The sequence below is a fragment of the Phyllobates terribilis genome, unplaced genomic scaffold, assembly GCF_046119375.1.
Source record: "Phyllobates terribilis strain yellow unplaced genomic scaffold, ASM4611937v1 Scaffold_13__5_contigs__length_258822181, whole genome shotgun sequence".
NCBI lineage: Eukaryota > Metazoa > Chordata > Amphibia > Anura > Dendrobatidae > Phyllobates > Phyllobates terribilis.
Window position 1 is genome coordinate 242,261,573 of NW_027362773.1, and position 17,519 is coordinate 242,279,091.

Consider the following 17,519-nt stretch of genomic DNA (forward strand, 5'->3'; position numbering starts at 1 on the left):
ATGTGTGTGTATTTCTTATCCTATCACCTACTTCTCCGGCAGCTCTGGTATGTGTGCTTATGACACAGCTCCTATGTTAGTTGAGACACAGGACTCAAATGTGTTTCTTCAGACTGAAGCCAGTCCAGACACTTGATTCAGACGGGCTGCTGTTTGAATTATGTGATGGGGCCATTTTATTATATTCTTGGAGAATCTCTAACATTATTTCTTTTTAGCAACTGACAGGTCTTCATTAAAAGGGTATTGCCATCTCATCATTCTCTTCAGTCTTTTCCAGCACAGATGTAATAGTTGCCCTGAAAAGCAGGAGGCCAAGAGTGCATTGAGGTTGCAATGTTGAGCGAACGTTGCAGACCCTTGATTCTCATGATGAGTACGGGTTTTAAAAGTTAGACCTCCATTGTTAATAAAGTGGTATATCCCGAAGATATGCCATCAAATTATGGGATGGGAACACCCCTACAGCATAAAAGTATGGCTAAGAAGAAAATGCCTATAAGCTGAAAAGAAGGATACCATCGGGGCACTGTACATAATCAGTAATAATTACCCAAACGCAAAAATAACTTCATTTGTGCTATTTAATACTTTTCAAACAAAAATAAAATAACACATTAAAACTAGATTATAACTTAAAGCTTTAGCGGTTTTAATCTTCACTGTGACGTACATTCAGTTGAACGTAAAAGACAAACAAAAAAAAAAGAAAACACTTGAAGTGCAAAGAGATTGTAAATGCAGTAGAGCTGTAAGGTACTGTTGTCGACAGCAAACAGGTTAAAGGATTTTAGTGTATGAAACAAAATCTTCATCAGCCGCCCGGCATTGTATAAGCATCCTTGTGGCCCTCCAGCATGGCCGCTCCACCAGTTGCTACAGTTTCAGGCAGCCATTACAGTGCTCTCCATGTCGGGAACTCATGGATGTTCATTTGTACAAGCTCATGGTGGGACTCTGGTACATGCACATGTAGGCATCGCACAGGAGCCGCCGTGCACAACCCTGAATGTTTCGAGAATCTAAGGCATGAAGTTCTTCCAAAGACATTTTCAGATATTCCCCGACTTCTGGGCAAGGAGTGACTTGTGGAATGTTAAATCCATTCTGCCCACCTGCGAGAAAAAACAAAAACCTGAGACTTAATCCAAGACGATTCTAAAAGATATTAAAAACTGTAGGTTCTTGGATTCTTAAGAACAATCTCTATCTATATAGATCACGCATTGGTGCTGCAAACCACTCCTTTTCAAAATGGCACATCGTACCTTGGCCAAAAGCCCCTCGTTGTGACTCTATGAAATCTATGCATCATCATTACCTGGGACCGACGAGCATAGAAGCAATTTTCCATAATCCCTTGATCACCCTGGATTATGGGGTAGGATAATTGCCTCCACTTGGGGCAACAGATGAATTTTCAGCTTCTGCTCGGAGAATTACTTTAATACAATGAGCTGAGAATTTACACGGATCTCATCATGTGAACACGTACCATCACGATCGGCCATGCTGTCAAAAAACACCCATGCGGAGTCATCCCGTCCATACTTCACAAAAGCCACATAATGACTGGTCTCAATGCATAAAACAGCAAATAAGTCCATTTTCTGGTACGGTATGCAGCCGTGTCTCCAGTCCCAGTCCGGCAGCTCCTTCGGCAGGGACACAGGGTTGAATTTATGATGCTGTCTTTTTGGGTGGAGATGAACCTTTGGAGAGAAAAGTAATGTGTTAAGCTTATCTGTAAAGCCATAACCCTCTTATGGGCAGGAGAGGGTTAATATTTCTTACATGTACTGACCTGGGTATTGCAGGTTTTACAAAACTGCTTGATTTTCCCTGCAGAAATATCACTGTCATCGTAGCACTCCCTGCATTCATACATGGCGAGCCCTCCACAGATACGACACTGCCGGGGGGCTGGAACGGGGAGGAAAGAGGACCGCAGGATTACACGGACATTATAATTAATAAATTATATATATGTACACACACATTCATGTAGTGCCTTGGAAAAGTATTCATACCCTGTTAACTCTTTCACAGTTTTCCCCGTTACACCCACAAACTTAGATGTATTTTATTGGGATTTTATGTGATATACCAACACAAAGTAGCAAGTATTTGTGAAGTGTAAAGGAAATGATACATGGTTTTCAAATTATTATAGAAATATAAATCTGAAAATTGTGACATGCAATTGTAGTCAGTCCCCCTGTAGTCAGATAGCCCTAAATAAAATCCTGAGTGACCAATTGTCTCCATAAGTCACAATCAGTAAATTGAGTCCACCCGTGTGTAATTTATTCTCAGTATAACTACAGCTGCTCTGGGAAGGCCTCAGGAGGTTTGTTTGAGAACATTAAGGATCCAACAGAATCATGAAAACCAAGGAGCACATCAGACAGGTCAGGGATAAAGTTGTGGAGAAGAGTAAAGCAGGGTTAGGTTAAAAAAATAGCTCAAGGTCTGAACATGTCACGGAGCACTGTTCAATCCATCACCCAAAAATGGAAGACGTATGACACAACTGCAAACCTACCAAGACATGGCCGTCCACCTAAACTGATATATCAAGCAAGGTGAGCACTAATGAGAGAAGCAGCCAAGAGGCCCATGGTCACTCTGGAGGAGCTGCAGAGATCCACAGCTCAGGTGGGAGAATCTGTCCACAGGAGAACTATTAGTCATATATTCCACAAATCCGGCCTTTATGGAAGAGTGGCGAGAAGAAAGCCATTTCTGAAAGGAAGCCATAAGAAGTCCAGTTTGCAAAAAGCCATGTAGGTGACACCACGAGCATGTGGAAGAAGGTGCTCTGGTCAGATGAGACCAAAGTAGAACTTTTTGGGCTAAATGCAAAATGCTGTGTGGCAAAAAAACTAACACTGCACATCACCCTGAGAACACCATCCCCACCGTCAAACATGGTGACGGCAGCATCATGCTGTGGCGATGCTTTTCTTCAGCAGGGACAGGGTAGCTGGTCAGAGTTGGTGGGAAGATGGATTTAGCTAAATAAAGGGAAATCCTGCAGAAAAACCTGTTAGAGGCTGCAAAAAACTTGAGACTGGGGTGTAGGTTCACCGTCCAGCAGGACAATGTCCCTAAACATACTGCCAGAGCTACAATGGATGGTTTAGATCAAAGCATATTCCTGTGTGTGAACAGCCCAGTCACAGTCCAGACCTAAATCTCGTTGAGAATTTGTGACAAGACTTGGAAATTGCTGTTCACAGACACCTCCATCCAGTTTCACTGAGCTAGATTGTTGGTATATCACATGTACTGTGGATATAAAGTGAAAAAATGTGGAAATGTTCTTTTTCAAGGCACTGTATATATGAAATCATATCATTATAGGTCATTGGCTGACAAAAGCAGGACTCACTGTCTTCCAACAAATCTGTGATGTTGAGATCCAGGGAGGGAAAGATTTTGTTGAACATCTTGAAGTCTTTTCCGAATCGAGGCATCTGAATTATCAGACATGATGGCGCCTATGGAAGACAATGCGTCAGGTTATTTATTTATTTTTTTAAGTGGAAAATTTCAGATTTTTCAAGTGGCTGCTGTGGAGAATTACAATAGCAAGGGAAGGACCCTGTCTGATTTCATTAGTCGTAACCAGACTAGAAAGCTTATGAATTCTGTCCATACTAATATATAGGACAGAACAGGATCTGGAGCCAAGATCAGGAAGGTATCAGACACTGGCAGAACCCAGGTCCAGAAGCCACATCAGTAATCTATGGCTGTCAGACGAGCCATGAGAAGTGGCTGCCACCTCCCTACATCTACGGTCCCTCTTATTAGCCGGGCGCGAGACGTCACGTACGCATCATGCCGTAACGATGAGGTCACACCGGGCCGAACAATCACTAAGAAGTAGCGCTAATGATACACTTTACCTCCGCAAACTTCAAGCTGCTGTTGATGAACGACCACTCTAGAAGCTGCTGGATGGTGGGGACCCCGACGTTCTCATTCTTGTCCATGAAAATCTGATAGAAGTAACAATCTTGCACTTTCTGCCCCGCCGACCTGAATGTTTAGGAATAATTGAAACACAAAAGTATATTAGAAATTTACATGAGCTTTAACTCCAGAATGATTGATTGATTTCTTATATATTGGACTCTCCCTTTAAGCTTGTGTCTATACTTATTAGATAGCATAGGTCCGACCACTCTCTTCCGACTCCCCCATACACATGCATGCTCAGTTTGGCCAATCATGCAAGTATATTCAATATGGAGTGTGCAGTAAGCAGCACCCAGACACAGTTTACCTTTTTCTTTTTTCCATTAATATTTAAAAACTGTCCCCGAAGTTGTCAATATCCTTTAAGACTACCCCAGAGGAGATTTTATTTGCATTTACAATACAAGTAAAAAGTCTCATCCTTCCAAAAACAACAGTGAAATGGAAGCAACCTTACAAGTTCCATATATTGATAACATAACTAGTTATTTCACCCCAGTTTAAGACCAGAAAGGCAAATAAAAAGGCCGCACAAAAGGGGGGTCATAATACCACATAAATCAAATGCAGCTCAGTTTTTAATTTTGTTTTTTTTGGCCACTAGGCTTTATGAAGATTAATTATAGAATAATTGTTCTTTTGCATATGGATTACCTTATTTTTAATAGGGGATCTACTCTTAGTATATGATGGAATAATATATTCAGGAATTCTTCTGGATCTGTTGAGAAAACAAACAAACAAAAAAACCCAGATAACAATCAGTAACCTGAACTATGCATTTTAAAGCAGATGCTATTATACTTTATAGCCACCAGATGGAGCCAACTCACACCAAATGAAGCCTGGATTCCAATGACAAAATACAAAATGTGAGCATATGTACGTACGTGTGTAATAAATATTATATACATACATACATATACATTTGATATATATTAAAAAATAATATACAGACGTAAAAAAAATAATAATATTATATATATATATATACTATTTTTTTGTGTGTATGTATATAATGTAATATATATACAAACACAGGCACAGTCATGAGAAAATCTAAAGCCAGCCTTTTTCATTTCTATGCTTTTATGTATCAGTGCAAGTATTCTAAAAAAAAAAATAATCCAGTATTTCGGTCCTTAATATTGGGTATACAAACTTAGATTAACAATTATCCAAGGCAAATTAACTACACAGTGTCATTGTTTATTTACCAAAAATGAACTATAATTGATGCTGCTCATAAATTGGGGAAGAATTAGAAAACTATTTCCATCATTCTACAGTGAGAAAGCTTATTCACAAGTGGAAAACATTCAGGACAGTCAATCTTCCTAGAGTGGACGTCCAAGCAAATTCACCCCAAAGTCAAGATGAAATGCTCAGAAAAAGAAAACTAAGAGCTACAGCTCAGACTCTAAAGGCCTCAGTTTGCATATTAAAGATTCAAGTTCATGACAACACGAAGTGGCAGTACGGCTACATTTTGCAAAGTTGCATCTAAACAAACTACAAGACTTCTGGAACAATGTGCTTTGGACAGATGAGGCCAAGGTGGAGATGATTGGCCATAATGTCCGGTGCCACATTTAGTGAAAACCAAGAACAGCAAATCAGCACAAACATCAGACCAACTGTCAATCACAGTGGTGGAAGGGTGAGGATTTGGACATGTTGTTCCAGAACGATGTGAGACGGATAAAGTCACATAGAAAACCATTACTTTAAGTTATTGCTGCTAAGCTATTGACTCTCAGGGTGCACTTAATTTTTTTACACTGTGCTTCTGCATTTTGGCCTTGATAGGTGCATAAATAAGGACATGGTGTAATTTGTCATGTGTTGCTCTTCATCTGAGGTTGTATTTACCCAATTTTAAGACCTTCTAAAAAAACTGATTTTTTTTGTCACGATCTGTAAAACCAGAACCTTGTAAGAGGGTGTACTTAGTTTTTCTCATGACTATATACATCCATATAATCAATATTTTCCTCCACCGTGGATGTTGGCGTTACTATACACTCTGGGTTGGAAATTCTTCTGTCTCTTTTCTAACCCTTTTCTCACTTTTTCTAATTTTTTCCTAGCAAACTAGTGACTGCATAGTTAACGTTATGGCTGGAGGCACCCAGAACATGACTTCTATTTTTTTTTTTGTTAAGATGCCCTCTCCTTTACAGTATTACCTTAGTATTGTTTCTTAAAAATAGTTTCTCAGACTTACATGACCTGACTAGTAGTTCCTCTGTAACATTACCACTGTTTTGTGCCTGGGTGTAATACCCGGGAGTGCACTAGAGAAGAAGCTGGGCAGGACACATACTACTTCTGTAGAGACCCCTTCCCACTGAACATCTGGTATTCTACATACTATCTTATGTTAAAAAAAAGAAAATGTATTTTGACAATCTTGAAAATTAATACAATACAAACCTTTTTCTTCCGATGTAAATCCTGAAGCAGCTTCTACTTTCTCTAGAATTTTCCTTAATTTCATTATTTTTGTTGCACAAACATATCCATATCTGGAAGGCAAAAGAAAAGAAAAGATTGTAGTTTGCCTTCACATATTATTTCAGAACATTTTTTCTAGTATGGTCTAACATAGCAGACTATACTATTCCATACAGAAGGATGCAGTAAAGGTAGACACTGTGCAGCTCTGATCAATGTGCAGCTGGAGGCTACACAATGAAGATGCACATACAGCCATGAGGGTATTTTGAACGCTAAATACTTCGGCACCTTTATATCTTCTATCTGTTGCTGCACTCCCAAGTAATTAGTGTTTTAATGCACATGCAAATGAGTTGTTAAGTGCTCTGGGTGTAACAGAGCACTTCCTGAGCCTCTGAATCCCAAGGTTGTCTCCCCATCCTGTACCAGTCTCTTTAGCTTGACTAATAAGTCACTGGCTGATTTCCTTGCCTGGCATCACACAGACAGTGTGAGCTATCAATCTAGCTAAAGAGGGAAACAAGCTAGGTAGTCAGCAGCTTGGGAAGTGCTCTGTCACACCCAGAGATCTTAACACCTCTTTTGCATACAAAATGAAACTGCCATTTTATCAGGAATGCAGCAACAGATAGAAGATGTGAAGGGGTCGATGGATTTACATTTATATATGCGCTTTTCTGATGATATATTTCCAGTTAGGGGGCCGTTACATTTTCATATAGGAGATTTGTGGGCCTTTAAACCTCAATAAATATTAGTTCTGTCAAGCAGCAATATCAGGAGGAGAACAGATCATACGTGAAAGGTAACAGGCCGGGCCCATCATTGGCATCTTCCTTACATACGCAGCTTTGATATCACTAATAAAAATAAACTTCTTAGCGGACTCCTTGGTGGAGGATTACGGCTCCTATCCACAAGTGCTATTTCTGTGTTGTAATTAAAGCTTAGGATTAGATTCAGGATCCTACTTCGTTAATTATAAGTACTGGGTGAACTGGAGAAAGCGACAGGCTACGCCTCATCCTCAGACTTGGCCGGTCGCATCAAGGGGGCAGGAAAGTTTTCATCTCAAATGAGTCCATCACTACAGGTTTACATGACCCTATTGTAACAGGAGAGGGCAAATAACAGAACGATTGGGCAGATTATATGGCCGCGTAAAACCCGCAGGCCCAGACAAGTCCACAATGGTGAGGAGACATTACTGGTTACTGATATTGGGACACGGGACATTGTTCTATTTCTGTATAGATGTCTGATGTATTGAGGCCGGCTGTGTTATTTGGCAGGACTCCTCCTGATATTATATAAGGCATCAAAATATCTGGTGTACAGCAGGGGGCAGCAACCTGTGGAACTACAACTCTCAGCATGCTGCAGGCTGCCTCCAACCTGGTCAACAAAAATAGTGTATTCCCTGATTCCAAGTGTAAAGGGGTATTCCCATCTCCAAGATCCTATCCGAATATGTATTAGGGGTAATAATAATAATATTATTATCAAATACCTCCAATTAGAAATGTAGTCTAGTTCTTCTGATTCGTTATGTCGCATACCCCATGTGCAGGGCACTGCAGTAGCTTAGGTATCCATGGTTACGATCACCCACAGCTAACTGTCACTGTGTGTGCAGCCGTAACCATGGATATCTAAGTTACTGTAATGCCCTGAACATGGGGTAAGCGACATAGCTTATCAGAAGAACTATACAACATTTATAATTGTAGCTATTTGCTAATATTATATTATATTATTATTACACCCACTACATATTGGGATATTATCTTGGAGATGGGAATACCCCTTAAAGTCTTCTTTTTTCAGATTTACTACTATTGGTAAGGGCTTTTTCACAAAAACCTTGTTTTCACTGACCCCCATGCACGATCCAAGAAAAACGCCTTCTCTGGTCCGTTAGTAGTAGTCATCCTAAAATTTCCTTTTTGGGTTTCCAGCTTCTCACCCATCGTCCAGACCAGCACTAAAGCCGCTCATACACACGAGACTGATGTCGGCTGAACCTGCCAATATGGACGTGTTTAGCTGACACTGTAATGTGTATGGAGGCCCCGGACAAGTGATAGTTGGGGAAGATGTCAATCAGGTATGTCCAATTTCGAACTGCTGACCAAGAAATAAGCAGCTGCCATTGATGTCTGTCGGCAGCTTTGTTATAGAGCACGAGCACTCGGCGGAGCGAACGCTCCTGTGTATGGGAGTATCGGATGAGAGGGCTGTCAGCAGAAAGATCAGCGATTGGCCGACATTCATCTAAGGTGTTTGTTGGCCCCAGCACTGGTAAAGGGATCTTTAACTTGCCCAAAGTGACCCTCAGGGTCCAATTACTATATTTTTTTGACAGATGCCAATTACTTATCCATCAAAAGGTGAGCCGGTGCTGCCGACGTAATGACCCTACAACCTGCTGAGACCCGTGCAGGATATCTATTCTGCAGATATGTGAGGCCGTATAACATCATCATCACTGCTCATCTCCGATGTGGAAGCTAGCGGCGCCACACAACCCCTTAAGTAAAATATGTAGTAATAAATAAATTCCATTTATGGTGAAATTATTTTGTTTTTGTCTCTGCGTCTTTCTACTTTAAAGGCACTCTGTAATCACAGACTGACTGTTCAAACCAAGCACATTCACCTGGGTACACCCTTGGTTATTGTCTGGATGTACGGTACCTTATAGTCCGGCTGTGGATGGTGGTGGGTCGGGGGGAGCGGCAGCGGAGCGGGTCAAAGGATTCAGGAGCCGGCTGCTGCCCACGCCCATAGTCCCTCCCACCACTATGCCCCAAAGCCAGTGGCTAAAGGTGGGAGGGACTATGGGCATGGGGAGCAGTGAATATTCACTTTCCTTAATAGCAGATACACAGCGGCTCCTGCAGCTGCTCACCGATCACATGTGCTCTCTATTAAAGCTAATGAATATTCACTGCTCTCCACCTCCATAGTCCTGGGCGTGGGGAGCAGTGAATATTCTGGCAGCTGACCTCAGCATTTGAGGGCGCATGCAGTGACGTCATGTGCGGCTTACACGCTGATGTCAGCTGCTGACATCAGAACAGGACGCCGCTGGAGAAGAGGGAAGGAGAGAAGAATCCTTTATTTTTTTAAGTGTGTGGTTTGAGGGGGCCATGTATACCAGGATGGGAATGAGGATCAGGATGGAGGGCCTTCTATACCAATTTTTTTTCTATTTTCTCATCTAAAATGCACGCCGCTCCCGAGCTCCCTCCCCGCGCGCACGCCGCTCCCGAGCTCCCTCCCCGCGCGCACGCCGCTCCCGAGCTCCCTCCCCGCGCGCACGCCGCTCCCGAGCTCCCTCCCAGCGCGCACGCCGCTCCCGAGCTCCCTCCCAGCGCGCACGCCGCTCCCGAGCTCCCTCCCCGCACGCACGCCGCTCCCGAGCTCCCTCCCAGCGCGCACGCCGCTCCCGAGCTCCCTCCCAGCGCGCACGCCGCTCCCGAGCTCCCTCCCAGCGCGCACGCCGCTCCCGAGCTCCCTCCCCGCACGCACGCCGCTCCCGAGCTCCCTCTCACACTCAGCGCCCCAGTGCAGGACATACAGTTATGCCATTTGCGTAAAGATGCCAACACCTAACTTAACATGTAATGCTATGAATTCTCACTGCATTAATCTTAAAGTTTTATCATGATACACAAATGCTAAAGTCCAAATGGATGGTGACCAGATCAGCACTGCTACATCCGCATGAGCATTTACATGTATATCTTCAGAATCACTTACATCCTCAGAGGGTTCACAATCTCCGTCCTCAGAAGGGCTTGTGTTTCGCTGTAATATTCTACATCCGTTTTGTCTTTCGGCCTCAGCAGGACAGAATCCAGCACAGAACTGAAGGAAAATAAGCTTTTCCGGAAAGAAAACAGATAATTACTTTCTGATCTTGGAAGAGTGGAGATCGGTCAGGAGCAGATACCTTATACCATGAGTGCAGGAAATCCTCACCAAAATAAGGTGGAGTCCAGATAGCAGGAGTTGTAGTGGCCCTGGATGCCTTTCTTTTTCCCGATCATGACTTCTAAGCCTTCCTTCTCTGTCCTGGGAGGGGTGTTCCCTTCTACAACTTCGCTCAAATAACCTCCAAAGGCTGAAAAGGAATAAAGTCTACGGTTACACTGCTGGAAATAATCTCCAAATTTATACAACTTATTAATATTCTTTGTGCTCCAATGCTCTACTATTTTCAAGATCACATGGTCCCATTTAGAAGGACAGCCGCAGATACTTCTGTAACAAATTGGTCACATATGAATAGCGCCCCCTAGCTTGGCTTACTTTTACAAACATATGCTAGGTTTTCCTAGAGATTGATATTTAAGCAGGGTCATGAAATATACTCTAAGGCTATGTTCACAATTGGCGTTTTTTTCAGTGTTTTTTTTTTCTGCCGCAAAACCAGATCTCTTGGCAGGAAAGAAGCTACCTCATATAACGCGTTTTTTTGCTGCGTTTTTCAGGATCCCAAAGTTCAGCTTTGCTTCCACCACAGAAGCATGAACACAGGTCACCAATGCAAGACATATGTGACACCATATTAACCAGAATTACAAATCTAACAGCGGGGGGAGGTGAATTAGTCTGGAATAGTTTACAAAAGACATTGGCAGTGTATTGAGTTTGTAGGACACTGTTTACTTTCACACTTTGGTCTGCCATTGAGCTGCTCAAGCATTGTTCAATTTCATACCTTGGTCAGCCACAGGTATTGTTCAATCTCACACCTTGGTCGGCCAATGTTTAATATGTACACATCACTAATTAAACTGTACTAATCCTAACTGCCATCTCAGGTGACCAAGACATTATGGTTTAAATTTGGGAAAAAAAAAAAAAATCACAAAAATAATTGGTTTCACATACTGCTGTTTCACGTACTTGCTTTTTTTCACTAAAACCTGACACCTGCATTTTTTGTAGCATTTTTTTTGCACTACCCATTGCTTCCAATGGGTGAAAAATGCTGAAAAAATGCTGAAAGAAGTGAAGTGACATGCTCTATTGTGCAAAAAAAATGCAAAGCACAAAATAATGAGGACAAAAATACCAAGCAGTGTGCATGAGATTTCTGAAATCTCTGACTTTCCTGGTACTGTAAAAAGCAGCTGAAAATTTGCATTAAAAAAAAAAAAAAAAAAAAAAAAAAAAAGCTGAAAAAACACCTAGACTTAAAGAGGTCCTCCGTCAGGAAATTGAAAAAAAAAAAAGAAAAGAAATGACTATAGGAAATATCATGATAATTTTTCTTAAATAACTTTATATGGGTTATGTACACATGTTTTTGCTATAGAACAGCACAATGTAGGGGCTGAGAGCCTGATTCCAGCGTTGTGTCACTTACTAGGCTGTGCATTGCAGTTTCAATAAAATCAGTGTTTTATCAGCAGGAGATTATCACTACAGGACTAGGTGTCTCGTGCCTCCTCGTCAAAACCACGCTCCCAGCACTGATTGGCAGCTTTCTGTGTACACTGAAAGCGGCCAATCAGTGCGGTGGGTGGGGTTATACAGAGCTCAACATTCAGAAAATTGGTAGATCTGCAGCAGAGAAAGAAGTGATTTTATCAAAACTACAGCAAGAAACCCAGTAAGTGACACATCACCGGAATCAGGGTCTCTGTCCCTATATCATGTTGCTCTCAGATTACATGCCAAATACCTGCTAACAGATTCCCTTTAATAAGCAAATCACGCTCACTTGGTCTAGGGAGGCAATAAATGTAGCTCATGAAAATAACCAAGAGATATTTCCTAGAATGTTAATAGGACCATTGATTGTCAGCATGGGCAGTAAGAAGCTCCACTGCTGGGACCATGCATTGTAAAGCTATCTTCAGGTTACCCCAAGAACAGTATGATACAGGGGCAGCGATGTATCACTTAGATTACTGGATGCAATTGTGATAAAATCAGCTTTCTCTGCTGAAGATCAGCAGAGCTCTGAATGCTAAGCTATGTATAACCCCGCCCACACCACTGATTGGCAGCTTTCTGCCTATGCACACCGTGCACAGGAAGCTGCAAATCTGTGGTGGGAGCGGACTTATACAAAGAAGGAGGACTAGGAGGCACAAGTCAGCTTGTCCAGTAGTGATAATTTCCTGCTCAGAAAACACTGATTTTTATTGAATCAGGAAAACACAGCCTAGTAAGTGACACATAGCTGGAATCAGGGTCTCTGCCCCTACATCATGCTTCTCTTAGTTTACATGGCAAAAACCTGCTGACAAATTCCTTTTAAGAACACTGGAGACTACAGATGTCTCTATTTCAAGTTCTATCCATGTTTTTCGTCTAATGATTGCCCACCCCCCAAAAAAAGGAGATCTGGACTTTAATATCTGATTTGCAATCAAAATTATCAATTGAAGTGAATGGGGAGCTAGTCGATAAACAGACAGCACTCGCATGTCATCAGTATTTTTACTGGGTAAAACAGAAGTCTGGAAAAAATATTTTTTTGTGTATGACAAAAGCTACACTGATGAGAAGAGCAAAATGAAAACAGTCATTTTTCTTGCATGCAAAAAAAAAACCCGGACGTCTGAATGAGGCCTTATACCGAGGACTTCCATCTCTCCCTTTTGGGAAGGTTTAATCATTCATTACCTAGAGAATTACAACGTTCTATTTGGTTGGAGACTGGCTGTAGTGACGCGAACCTGGAGTCTGGCCTGCAGCTCTTCAGCTTCACGAAAAGTGCTTTTTTGGGGGCACAGGTAAAAAATCTTGTCCCCTTGAAAGTGCCGTCCGTGCATCCTGCACATTCATCTTCCTGAAGGGATCATAGGAAAAAAAACCAAAATGCACATATTACAATCACAGCACTGGGAACATCCGCCCATGTCTGATACCCAGAAAAGAGTCACCCTAAATTTGCAGTTAGACCACTAGGGGAGCTGTGCTGTGACTAAGGACAGGGCAATATTATAGTATTTCTATAGTTTTCTTATAGGGCCGGTGTCATGTAAGCTCCAGTGGTAAGTCCCAGTTGCACATTGGGAGCAGATGCTCAGTTATTGTAAAGAGTACCTGTTAACTCAGGTAGTTTTTCCAAATAAGCAGGAAAAACAGCAGCCATTTTGTAGTGAATCTGAATACTGTCACAACTCACAGCATTGTTATAGAATTAGGGAGAGAAGCCATACATACTAAAGAAACTGTACACATAGCGTGTGTGACAGCAGTGAGGAAGATTAGCGTGTGAGAAAGAAAGAAAGAAAAAAACAAGAAAAGAAAGGCCCGATTCATCTAAGCTTTTTTTCCCACATTTTGGTGTAAAAAGTTTTGACTAGTTGAAAAGTAGAAAAATAAGAGGACAGCGGGAGAAGGGGACAAGGGGAGAAGGGGACACGAGGACAGGGGGAGAAGGGGACACGAGGACAGGGGGAGAAGGGGACACGAGGACGCGGGGAGAAGGGGACACGAGGACAGGGGGAGAAGGGGACACGAGGACACGGGGAGAAGGGGACACGAGGACACGGGGAGAAGGGGACACGAGGACACGGGGAGAAGGGGACACGGGGAGAAAGAAATAAAGAGGGGGAGAGAGACAGAGGAAGAAAGACAGAGACTGCAGAGTGCTATACACGTTTTTTCAAGGCAATCCGAAGCCTTGGAATACTTCCGATTTAAAGGGAAAGCATTTCTCCTGGGAGCCGCCGGCTTTCACGAAGCGCTTACAGTCACAGCTCAGCACACCGTGAGTGAGGGCTGTAAGCACTGCCTGGCACCTTCACAGCTAGGTCTGCACAGATGTGCTGCAGAGTCGGCTGTCAATTAAAGTGCTGGTGCATGCTTACACCCATCACTCACTGTGTACTGAGCAGTGACTGTAAGTGTCTCGTGCGCACCTCGAAGACTGAAAGCCGATGGCTCCCAGGAGGAATAAAGTTCGCACAACATTGTAGCGCTATTAACATGCAGATAAACCTATATCTGCTGGTTAACAGCACTTGGGGACAGGACAGGTACCCTTTAAGCAATAGATGCAGCTTAGGAAAATCATAAAAAAATAAAACAACAGTGACCCTTGTAACTACATTGCATCCCTGAACCCCTTTGTACACGTCCTCCATTGTCATCATGGGCCCTGAACACTGTTCACTACAGGGTCCAAAAAAGCATTACCAGCTCTAGTCCGGCTAACATTTCACCGACTCCCAGAGGCTGCCCAATCCAGCGGATCACGCCATAAAAAGGAGGGTTCTCTTTAACTTCTGCCAGTGATCCCACCTCCAGGCCGTGCATATTTGACAGATGTGAGGGCCCAGGCGGACTGTCCTGCAGAGATGCATGGTTTATTTCTCCAATGACCGACTGCACAGACAATGAGAGCGGAGTGTGTCCCATTGTGCCATTAGTACTGGACATCTTGGAAAGGCTGAATGGAAGAGAATGAAATCGGTTCTCTCCGGGGGAGCAGCTGCTTGCTGTCGACTGCAGAGGGGGAGAACAGTGTCCAAATGAGGATGGAGAGGTCTCTGTTAGAGATTTTGCAGAGTCTTCAACAACTACAATGAATAGAGGGAAAAAAAGCATTTTTATTACTACAAAAGTCAACTGAGCAGCCCCCGCCAACCAAGCAGCCCTCCATCATGGGGAAAATAAACAGCGCACCACATATGGCAGCACTGTCCTGCAATGAAGTGTATTAAAGGGGATCTGTAACCAGATTTCACAATACAAATTGCAACCATTAATGAATAGATTTCTTGGACTTGATGAGACTGGTGTACTTACTTTGAAAATCTAATTTCTTAAAGTGTCTCCTGCATAGTGGTAAAATGAGAATCAAGAGCTATGACTTCCCCTCTGCACATACCAGTTCGCCATCTCCAGAGATGCTCAATTGGGTTTAGGTCAGGGCTCTGGCAAGAATGGTCACAGAGTCGTTCTGAAGTCACTCCTTTGTTATTTTAGCCTTGTGCTTAGGGTCATTGTCTTGTTGGAAGGTGACCCTTCGGCCAAGTCTGAGGTCCAGAGCACCCTGGAAGAGGTTTTCATCCAGGATATCTCTGTACTTGGCCGCATTCATGTTTCCATCAATTGAAACCAATCATCCTGTCCCTACAGCTGAAAAACACCCCATAGCATGATGCTGCCACCACCATGTTTCACTGTTGGGATTGTATTGGGCAGGTGATGAGCAGTGTCTGGTTTTCTCCACACATACCGCTTAGAATTATCACCAAAAAGTTCTATCTTTGTCTCATCAGACCAGAGAATCTTATTTATCATAGTCTGGGAGTCCTTCATGTGTTTTTGAGCAAACTCTATGTGGGCTTTCATATGTCTTGCACTGAGGAGAGGCTTCCATCGGGCCACTCTGCCATAAAAGCCCAACTGGTGGAGGGCTGCAGTGATAGTTGACTTTGTGGAACTTTCTCCCATCTCCCTTTGCATCTCTGGAGCTCAGCCACAGTGATCTTGGGGTTCTTCTTTACCTCGCTCACCAAGGCTCTTCTCCCACGATTGCTCAGTTTGGATGGACGGCCAGGTTCTGGTGGTCCCAAACCTCTTCCATTTAAGGATTATGGAGGCCACTGTGCTCTTAGGAACCTTGAGTAATGCAGAAATTATTTTGTAACCATGGCCAGATCTGTGCCTTGCCACAATTCTGTCTCTGAGCTCCTTGGGCAGTTCCTTTAAGCTCATGATTCTCATTTGGTCTGACATGTACTGTGAGATCTTATATAGACAGGTGTGTGCCTTTCCAAATCAAGTCCTACTTTCGGTACCCAATGTATCTTAAATGAGATATAGATATATATTCTATCTATCTATCTATCTCTCAAAGTCTCCTATGTATTGTATATCCATCAGCCTCAGTGTATCTTATATGATGTATATATATACAGCTCAGGCAAAAATTAAGAGACCACTGCAAAATTTTCAGTTTCTCTGATTTTTCTCTTTATATGTATATTTTTGAGTAAAATGTACATTGTTGTTTTAGTCTATAAACTACTGACATGTCTCCGAAATTGAAAGCTAAAAATTTTGTATTTATTTGCAGCAAATGATAAAGCGTCAAAATACTAAAAAAGAAACAAACAGACCTCAAATTACTCATGTTTTAATTCAGGAAGAGTTCAGAAATCAATATTTGGTGGACTAACCATTATTTTTAATCTCAGCTTTCATGCGTCTTGGCATGCTTTCCACCAGTCTTTCCATGCTTTCCAATAGAAATCTGTTCAGTGGTCTCTTAGTTTTTGCCAGAGCTGTATATCAGTCTCAGTGGCTCCTGTGTGTTGTATACATCAGTCTCAGTGTTTCCTATGTGATGTATATACAGCGTTCACAGTGTATCCTATATGATACAGTTTCAGACTCTTACCTGCAATATCAGTGCTCTCTTACATAAAGTAGAAATGGTAACAGCAGATTTATGAAACTGTCTAAAAGAATAACTGCCATACCTTCCCATAGCAACAAATCACAGCACAGCTTTCATTTTAAGAGCAGGATATCAAATGAAAGCTGATCAATGATTGGTTGATCAGGGCAGCAATTACACTTTTTTTTTTTATTAAGAAATTGTCATAAGTGTTAACCTGGGAGGGTGTATAGAGGTACAATGACGGCACGGCTGAGTGGGAAAGAGTCTAGGGGCTGCCAGGGGGTTTTGATAGCTAATGATGTTATTCTGTAGTTTACAGAAAGATACTGACTTTCTGACTACATAGTAGCACATGCACTCGACTGGTTGTAAGACTGGAGATCACACAACCCAACATCCAATAATGAAGGAGGCAAATGAAAACAAGTGAGGTGGGATCAAATAAATTAACCCCATAACTTTTTAGTTTTTCCCTCAACATAGTCATAAAAAGTTTGTTTTTTGGTGGAACAAGCTGCATATTTGAAAGAAACTATTCATTTTACCATATAATGTACTGAGAAACGAAAAAAAAAAAATTTGGTTTCGAAGACCCGTAACGTTTCTAATTTTCTGCTGCTGGAGTTGGCTGAAGGCTTGTTTTTTTTGCGTGGAGAGCCATCGCTTACATTGATACCATTGCATATGA

At 42.3% G+C, this 17,519-nt stretch overlaps 1 protein-coding gene across 2 annotated transcripts in view; it reads right to left on the reverse strand.

Moving 5' to 3' along the window:
• Nucleotides 1-632: 632 nt before the first annotated feature.
• The window catches only part of CYLD (CYLD lysine 63 deubiquitinase), a 48,966-nt gene continuing 32,079 nt past the window's right edge, over nt 633-17,519 (reverse strand). For both annotated transcript variants that reach the window (XM_073659356.1, XM_073659355.1), the window contains exons 9-19: nt 14,617-14,999; nt 13,096-13,261; nt 10,435-10,576; nt 10,213-10,335; nt 6,424-6,515; nt 4,642-4,708; nt 3,915-4,047; nt 3,395-3,503; nt 1,805-1,923; nt 1,496-1,712; nt 633-1,115 (exon numbers count right to left, since the gene is read on the reverse strand). In XM_073659356.1, the coding sequence (XP_073515457.1) occupies nt 931-1,115; nt 1,496-1,712; nt 1,805-1,923; nt 3,395-3,503; nt 3,915-4,047; nt 4,642-4,708; nt 6,424-6,515; nt 10,213-10,335; nt 10,435-10,576; nt 13,096-13,261; nt 14,617-14,999 (1,736 nt within the window). In that variant the 3' untranslated portion in view covers nt 633-930. The remainder of the gene's footprint in view (nt 1,116-1,495; nt 1,713-1,804; nt 1,924-3,394; nt 3,504-3,914; nt 4,048-4,641; nt 4,709-6,423; nt 6,516-10,212; nt 10,336-10,434; nt 10,577-13,095; nt 13,262-14,616; nt 15,000-17,519) is intronic.